The sequence below is a fragment of the Cololabis saira genome, chromosome 21 (genome assembly GCF_033807715.1).
Source record: "Cololabis saira isolate AMF1-May2022 chromosome 21, fColSai1.1, whole genome shotgun sequence".
In the NCBI taxonomy this organism is placed as follows: Eukaryota; Metazoa; Chordata; class Actinopteri; order Beloniformes; family Belonidae; genus Cololabis; species Cololabis saira.
Genome location: NC_084607.1, coordinates 33852491 through 33861976, shown reverse-complemented (window position 1 = coordinate 33861976; position 9486 = coordinate 33852491). Strand labels below are relative to the sequence as shown.

The 9486-nt window shown below is 42.8% G+C and overlaps 1 protein-coding gene across 1 annotated transcript in view; it reads left to right on the top strand.

The window, feature by feature from the left end:
• The first annotated feature begins 6581 nt into the window (after positions 1-6581).
• LOC133422181 (zinc finger protein 646-like) overlaps positions 6582-9486 on the top strand; it is a 30645-nt gene continuing 27740 nt past the window's right edge. Inside the window, exon 1 of the mRNA XM_061712122.1 lies at positions 6582-6877. Coding sequence (XP_061568106.1) covers positions 6638-6877 — 240 coding nt within the window. The 5' untranslated portion in view covers positions 6582-6637. The remainder of the gene's footprint in view (positions 6878-9486) is intronic.

The following is a 9486-nucleotide window of genomic DNA, read 5'->3' as shown; positions in this document are numbered from 1 at the left end:
TGATTGAAAAAGTTTTTCCTTATTTAAGTGATTTTTTTTTATTGAAAATATTTTTTTCTTTTTGAAGCAACTTCTTTTTTGATGAAATGATAAAGACACAAATGTCCTACCCATAATATGGCCCAAACACAAAAAAACACTACTTCAATCAAAAAAGTTTCTTCAAACAAAAAAAACTTCACTTCTATCAAAGAAAACATTTCCAATCAAAGAAAAACAGTATTCAAATGCATTTTTTTGAGTCTCAAATATTTTTTGCATTCAAACACTTTTTCTTTGATTGATTAATTGATTTGATTTGTATTTTCTATATATTGATATAATATTTATGTAATATTTATATTTTCTATATACCTATATGGATAATTATGTAGTAATAGGCATTTACCTGATCACTGGTTTCAGCTATCAGGTTCACTGTTTTTTGTATGCTGCTGCCAATTGTCCTTCTTTGCCTGTCCGTAGACTCTCTCACTGGCTGACTTTTATTTATAAATCCATTTTGGGACGTCTCCCTACATATTTGTGCGTGCACATGTGTAGAAACGTCAGCCATTATGGCCTGCGCTCACAGAACTTTATTCAAACGCAGGTCCCGAGAGCCAGAACTGAACTGGGTAAAAAGGCGTTCAAGTTTTCTGCCCCCTCAACCTGGAATGATGCGCAGAAGGACAGAAGGAGAAAGACAGAGAAATTAGCTCTCTCGGTTCTTGTGACTGCCCCGTTGTGTAAATTTTACTATTGTTTTACTATTGTTTCCCCGGAATGTGTGACTGACTGTCTGTGTTTGTATGTATTGTTGTATTGTTTTTATGCTGCCATTTTGGCAGAGGTGTCTTCAGTATTCACATTCATGACTCAGGTAGAAGTATAGATACTAGAGTTTAAAAATGCTCCTGCAGAAGTTGAATTATCAACTCAAGTTTTTTACTCAAGTAAAAGAATAAAAGTACTGGTTTCAAAACGACTTAAAGTATCAAAGTAAAAGTAATGTAAGGGGGGAAAGCCATTAAGGACAAAAGGCATTGAAAATGAATGCATCTTAGTATAATGCAAATATATTAAAGAAGCATATATGTGTACTATTGAGCATTAACATGTGTTTCAGAGAGCAGGAGATATGATGACTAGTTGCCTATAAGTATTGTAATGGTGCAAAAAGTCAAACTTCAGAGGCATGTTATCATTTATCCTAACCTTTACTGGAATGTACATCCAAGTTTAGTTGCAGGAATCTGAGGGAACGGATGTAAGAACAAAACTGGACAAGAACATCTGAAACAACCACAACCAAATTCACTCTATCCGGACGGAGCAATTTAACTGGATAGTTTTTATTTAAAGGCCCAAATGAAATAGAGTAACGAGGCTGTTTTTAAAATGTAAGGAGTAAAAAGTACAGATAAATGTGTGAAAATGTAAGGAGTAAAAGTAAAAAGTCATCTGAAAAATAATTACTCCAGTGAAGTATAGATAACCAAAATTTCTACTTAAGTAAGGTAACTAAGTATTTGTACTTTGTTACTTGACACCTCTGCATTTTGGCCAGGTCACTCTTGGAAAAGAGGTTTTAATCTCAATTAGTTTTTTTACCTGGTTAAATAAAGGGTATATATATGTTTACGTTGTATTTATATAGACTATATTTATATGGATATAATCACGGCCGCCGATAGGGGGGGACAAACGGGTCTGTTGTCCCGGGCCCAGGGTAAGGGGGGGCCCAGAACTGAAAAAAAAATATATATATATTCTCATTAAATTATGGAATCATTTTTCAAAATGTTTCAAAATATGCCTATTTGTGGAAAAAAATATGTAGTATTTGAGTTACATAAAAGCTTGTTACCGTATTTTCGCGACCATATGGCGCACTGTGTGGAAAGGCGCACCCTCAGTTTTGTGTGTCATTTTTGGTTTTAAAACACACATACGGCGCACCGACCCAAAAGGCGCCGTCTCTGTAGACGGAGCTGCACACACGCGCGCTGCAGAACACACACGCGCTAAAAACAGAGCGGAAGCAAAACTTAGTTTGATATTTTATTTCACTTTTCACATCAATCAAACATTTCAAAGGTTCATATTCTGTTTCTGCATTAAAGAATTAAAAAAAACCACTGGGGCGCTGCACATAAACCTGTCTCAGCCACCCGATCATCTCCTCATCCATCCAGCCCTTTTCATTTCACTCTGGCTGGAAAAGTCTGTTTAGGCAACGCCTTTCTTTTAAAAATCACCATAGCCGGCAGTTTCTGTCCATCAGCGTGGCAGCCAAGCACAAGACTAAATAAACTTTTCATACCCCGTTGTGCTGCGGATCCCGACCGCGGCGGTCCCGGGTCCCCGGTCCCGCTCCGCTCCGCTCCGTCTCCCCCCGCGCTGGACCGGGTCCGCTCCCCGTCTGCTCCCTCGCGCTGGACCGGGTCCCGGTCCCGGTCCGCCCCCCCCACCCCGCGCTGGTCCCGCGGCGGTCCCGGGTCCCGCGTCCCGGGACTGCCGCGCTGGTCCTCCTCCGCTCCGCCGCGCTGGACCCGCTCACACACGCGCTGTCGGGGAGCCGGTACCGGGGTTTGTATCCGACACGAGCTCCGCTGATTCAGCTGCGCCAGTCCGAATTTGCAGACCTGGAATCAGCTTCTTGATCATCATCCCTTCATCAAGCCCCCCCTTTTCATTCGTCCTTATAATGACTCCGGCTGGAAACGTCTTATGCAAAGTTTTTCTTTTAAAAATCCCCATAGGTTTCTGTCCATCAGCTGCGCCAGTCCAGCACCACATACATGAGAATCTGTGTGTGTCGCGCCGCGAATACACACCCGCGCATGTCGCATACCTGCCAACATTGGGCTGTGAAAAAGAGGGAGATTTTCTGGGGTAGCGGTTGGAATGCTCCACTCACAACATCCCCACCCTGATATAAACAAGGCGACTTTTAATGAGCTTTAAATCCATAGCTACAATGAAATGTGCTAAAATGTACCTCCCAAAATGATTCTACAGCCTTCTTGGAGCCAATTAAGTTTAGTATTAATAACAATAAAATACAATATTTGTAGAATTTTCCAGGTTCCCTTTGTCACCCAAGGACCTGTTGTAATTGTAGGTGTCAGACTTTGCAGCTTCAATCACTTTCTTGGAGGGTACATACTTGTGGCCAGGGCTGGTATGGTTTATCCTGCAAGAAAGGAGTGTGCAAAGAGTAGAATTATCCATACTCATTGTGTTTCCTGTGAGGATCTTTTTCACCATGCTGAATGAGCTCTCTGAGCCTGCATTGCTGTGAGGGATGCAGACCATTGCCTTCATCAGTGATGCCAGATTTGTAAACCTCTCCTCTTTCCCTAGAAGAACCCAGAACCTTCAACTCTATCTTCCTGTGGGAGATCCTTGCTTGCTATGACTTGATTCTCCACCAACTCTTCCCTCAGCTTTTTTTCAAAGCATTTTCTCAAACAAAACACATTTTCAAATTTTCAAATAACAAAATAACATATTTTAACCATTTTCCAAAATAACTGAAAAAATCTGAAAATGGTTCAAATATGTTATTTTGTAACTTGAATTTTTTTTAAATATGTTTATGTAATGCTTTGCTGATGAGAGAATATATTTCTCTATTTTTCTTGTTTTTGTAAGGGGAGATATATTGTTTTTCGGCACTACCTTGTTGATATAACATGAATTACTGTGGGATCAATAAAGTTCTTATTTTTGCCATCTGAGAAAATTAAATATATTATATTTGGTGCCTAACTGTTTCCCAAGTATATTAGTGCGTGTGTGAATGAGACGTAAAACGTAAATTTCTTTGTAGAAAGGCGCTTTATGAAAATAAGCCCATTCACTTGTATTAGTTTACAGCGCAGTCTTGCCACATCCAATATGGCGGCGACGTTGACGTGTCGCAGCAGCTCCATGGGGCGGAGCTTGGACGTAGGCAGTGCTTTTGGGTTGGGTTGCCAGGTTTGTCAGGAACCCGTTAATATAATACATCCATGCAGGAACCCCGACACGTGAAACACCATTGACTCATTTCACTTTAAAATCGGGAGATAAGCGGGAGAAATTACAAATCGGGAGCAGGGCGGGAGAAATGGTTGAAAATCGGGAGACTCCCGCTTAAATCGGGAGTGTTGGCAGGTATGTCGGGATCCGGTACCGGGTTTGTAACCGACAGATTTGGCTGCAAATCTCGGAGTGTGAAGCTGATCTGACCTGAGACAGACCCCAGAAATCTCTGCTCGCAAAGCTGCCGGGAAACAGGTCGATCGGACCGCTTTGGGAACCAGGAAGTCGGCTGCAACAGCGCGCATCACGAGGCTTTAACCTTTAACGTGTGCTTATTTAAATAGAGCGGAGCAAAACTTAGTTTGATTGTATTTTATTTCACTTTACACATCAAGCAAATCCTTAAAAGTCTTTATCATCTGTTTACGCATTAAACAGCTCAGTGGAGTCTCATTCACGTCGCAACTCACGGGGGCTTCACCCGCCCCCTTCTCCCTTTACCGTTCTCATGGTGGCCGGCCTCACATTACCGTAATTCAGGTAATAGACACGGCGCACCGTTTCTTAAGGCGCCCGGCACATTTAAAAAAAAAAAAAAAAAAAAATGTGCGCCTTATGGTCGCGAAAATACGGTATTTGTTTTCTTCCTAATTGTCCTTGTGGTCAAGAACCCCCAACACAAAAATGGTTTGGCCGCTGATCAAAATTTGACGTTATCATTTAATTCAACCATTAGAATGGTCAAAATGTCCAGTCAGCACAAGTCCGGTGCTCAGAAAAGAAGAGAAAAGAGAAGAAGAGAAGAAGAAAATAGAGGCCTCATAGATTCTCTACACAAATATTTTAAAAAGGTGGTGACGGTGAAGCTGGAATTAATAAAGTCAGCATAGAGCAAGGTAAGAAACAGCGCAGCCAACGTTTACCAACCTTGTAACTTAACCTAACTGGCTATCTCTAATGTTAACGTCCATTAGCTTGTATAAAAACCTGAAGAGCAGAGGGGGAGGAGAGGAAGAGGAGAGATCCGTGTGCAGGGGGGCCCATCTTGGATTAGTTTGTCCCGGGCCCCGGCAGGACTGTCAGCTGCCCTGGATATAATAATAGCAATAATGTAAATTCATAGAGTTATAAAGGGGTAGGAACTAGGAAAAAGTGTATACTTCTTCCTACTCCTTTTTCGAACCTATGTGCATATGAAGATGTTAGTTTATTTTTATATTTATATACATGTTCGAAATGTCGTAATTTAGTTTAAACAAAATACAATACATGGTTATGTTTGTATGCTGTTGTGAATTGAAAGATTTGATCACGTTTTATGACGAATGAATGCAGAAAACCAGTCAGTTCATAAGGAGCCAGAGACTCTAGTCGCTCTGTTTTTCGGAATTACTCCTATGTGGGGTCAATACAGTTCTTATTTTTGCCATCTGAGAAAATTAAATATATTATATTCGGTGCCTAACTGTCTCCCAAGTATATTAGTGCGTGCGTGAATGAATAAATGAGACGTAAAACGTAAATTACTTTGTAGAAAGGCGCTTTATGGAAATAAGTCTATTTACTTGCCACATCCAATATGGCGGCGACGTTGACGTATCGCAGCAGCCATAGACATATATACGTAGACGCCTCATCGAGTGGGCTCGCCCGCTGAATATATATATATATAAAGCAGAATATATATATATATATATATATATATATATATATATATATATATACATATATATGTGTGTGTGTGTGTGTGTGTGTGTGTGTGTGTGGTTATGTGTGTAAGTAGATATATACATAGATATAGAGCAGATACAGTATAGTGTAAATAAGTATATTTATATACATATGTATATGGGCATGTGTGTACAAATATATAGAAATATTCAACTATGTGTATGTATAATAATAATAATAATAATAATAATAATAATAATAATAATAATACTGTTATTTAGCAATGTGAATACAGTGTGTGAGTATTTATAAATACAGGTTAAATGATCAGTGAATTGGATTAAATAAGTTTAAACTTCTTCCTACTCCTTTTTTGGCACATGTAATTTAAGATAGCAAGTGATGAAATTCTTAGTTTTGTTGTTTTGTTTTCTTAAACTTCTCATGAAGTGTTTTTTACATGTACAAAAATAAAATAAATCAAATGAAATATGTTTCTCTATTTTTCTTATTTTTGTGAGGGGGGATATATATTGTTTTTCGGCACTACCTTATTCTCTATAGCTGATATAACATGAATTACTCCTATGTGGGATCAATAAAGTTCTTATTTTTGCCAATCTGAGAAATTAAATATATCATATTTGGTGCCTAACTGTTTCCCAAGTATATTAGTGCGTGTGTGAATGAATAAATGAGACGTAAAACGTACATTTCTTTGTAGAAAGGCGCTTTATGGAAATAAGTCCATTTACTTGTATTAGTTTACAGCGCAGCCTTGCCTCATCCAATATGGCGGCGACGTTGACGTATCACAGCAGTTCCATGGGAGGAGGAGGGCAGCAGCAGCAGCAGCAGCCCTGCCCTGCTCTCCTCTGCTCCGCTGCGCTTCCCCTCCAGTCCTGCAGGGGGCGCTCAGGTCCAGGTCGCGGCGCTGCGGCCGCCGCCAAAAAAAATGCTAATCGTCCCGAAGAAGAAGCAGCAGCAGCTAGCTGTTCGGACGGAGCTGACAAAGAGGCCCAGATTCTGCCAGAGCCAGGTCCACCCTTCGGAACCGACCATGTACGCCAGGACCACCGCGGGGAGCGCGCACGGAGACTTCCAGGACCGGAACGGAGTCAACTACGTCTCTTCCACGGAGTCTTTCGGCCACTGCTCCCAGTTGTTCTGGAAGAAAGACCCGAGCGAGTCCGGAGTAAGAAACACCCGCTACGAACCGATACGAACCGTTACGAACCGTTACCACCCGCTACGACCCATCCCGACCCGCTCCGACCCGCTAGCGGGTCGCAGCGGGTCGGGATGGGTCGTAGCGGGTGATGCTGGTCCCGGGGAGCTGGCCCGGCCTAGGCGGGTCCGGGTGATGGTTGGGGGGGTTTCCTGTCCCGGTTCTCCTCCGGGAGAAGCATGTGCTGGGTGGTTCGGGGAACCAGCAAGTTTACAGCAGCCGAGCATCTCCATCACTCCAGAACCTGGACCAGAACCTCGACCAGAACACGCTGGTTCTGGTTCCTCTGGGGTTAGGATGCGTCCAGACCGGGCTCTGCCGGATCAGGGGGGGGATCCCGGGACCGGGTCCGTGGGGTATCCCGGGACCGGGACAGGTGATGGTGATCAGGGATGATCAGGACGGCCCGGTGTGGTGGTACCGGCGGCGAGGGGGAAACACGGTCTGATGGAAGGGAGACCCGAACACACCTCCCTGGTCCTGGTTCCTGGTCTTGATCCTGGTCTTTATCCTGGACCAGGACCGTGTTCAGGGAGCCCCGAACACACCTCCATGGACCTGGACCGGGTCCGGGACCAGGTCCAGGGAGCCCCAAACACGCCTCCATGGACCCAGGACCTGGTCCTGGACCAGGGACCGTGTCCAGGGAGCCAGGGAGCCCCAAACACGCCTCCCTGGACCCGGAACCGGTCCCGGTCCTGGTCCTGGGGAGCCCCGGCCCGAACACGCCTCCCCAGACCTGGTCCAGGACCGGGTCCACCACAGACCTGGTCCTTGTTTCTACCTAAATATGATTTGATCTCATTCTTGAGCTTCATAATCTAAACACTAGAGCTCACAGGATTGCTTTTAATTCTTTTAAAGGACCATTACAAAACAAAATAGGCATTTTCACCTGCCAAAAATTGATTGAAGGCCAAATACAGTTAATGAAAAGTTGTTTCTACCTAAATATGACTTGATCTCATTCTTGAGCTTCATAATCTGAAAATCTGACGTTTTAGCGCTATCGTTCAACGGGCTGCTGTGCACGCTCCCGCGGCCAGAAATCAGAAGAAATCAGATTCTGGCAGGCAATCACTTTTTGGCACGACGCCGGTCTGCTGGCAGGGAGCCCTGAACCCGGACCTGGTCCTGGACCCGGTCTGTGTTGGTCCCGGACTCGGGACCCGGCGTGTCGCCCCTCCATAACCTGCTCAGCTGCACATTAGTCTTCACTTTCAAACAGTTGTAGGTGTGACTGACCTTCAGGCTGCTGCATCCTCACTAATTGTTGTTGTTGTTGTTGTTGTTGTTGTTGTTGTTGACGGGGTGTCGGTGCCCCCCCCCCCCCCATCTCATTCAGTTATTTAGGAAAAGTAAAAACTCGTTCACCTCTGCAAAGACCTGACCCGGGACTGACCCGCGTATTTCCCCATCTGTTAAAGCAGAGTAGTCAGCTTGTCAGATAATGATTGTTCACAATCACACATCCATGGGTGATGTTTATTTTGTGTTAAAATATCAGTTGCAGTGACGTGGTTGATCAGTTTACTTAAGTTCTGTGTGCAATGCAAATTTAAGATACAAGGGAATGTCGTAATTTAGTTTAAACAAAATACAATACATGGTTGTGTTTGTATGCTGTTGTGACTTGAAAGATTTGATCACATTTTATGACAAATTAATGCAGAACAGCAGTCAGTTCATAAGGATCCAGAGACTAGTCGCTCTGTTGTGGTGATGAATAATTCAGTCTGCTTGTCGGCCTGATGATGTTAGATTTTGTTTGTCAAAGTTAAGTGATGTTAAAGTGAAGTCTGATGTCCCCCGTCTCTTGTTGTCATTACTGATGTTGGGACAAGGAAGATGTTTCCCAAGCTATTACTTTCTAAAGCGTTCCTGGAGAGCGGTCAAAGATTACGGATATCTAAAGTGAATAAGAGAGGAGGTTTCACTGTTTCAGTTTGAGCCGGCGTGGCAATGATCGCTGCTCAGGACTCCAGACGGAAACCAAACGCCCTCGGTTTGCAAGCACGTTTTGAGCCAGTGCGAGTAGTTTTTGTTACTGTCTTTAGTGTGAGCTGTAAACTTCCAAATTTTGATTTGATGAGCAACCAGTTTTTGAGATGAAGATGGTGTGAATAGAAACAGTTTTGAGTTGGAACAGGACTTGTTTGCAGGAAAATGGTCGTGAACTTTAACCCAAAGATCAGCCACCCAGCTAAGAACAAATGACTATTTTAATACTTTGACAATACTCAAAAATGTAATTTTACTTCAGTAATAGTGTGGTTAAGGTCCTACTACCAGACCTAAGTAATTTAAACTTTGCGAGTGTACAGAAAGTTTCTAAACAGGGACTGTTTGTACTCGGGCTGCATCGATGCATTTATTTATTTCTGATGTGTGGCTTCACGTGTTTGCTGTCACTGATCTGAAAATACTGATGCATCAGGCTTGATTCAAACATTACTTCCTTACTTTGTGGGGAATAAAACAATAACATACATATAGCAATAAGGGTACATAATTGTTGTTTAGTATTAAAAAATTAATGGAAAAAAATTGCACTGGCCTATTGTGATCTACATTAA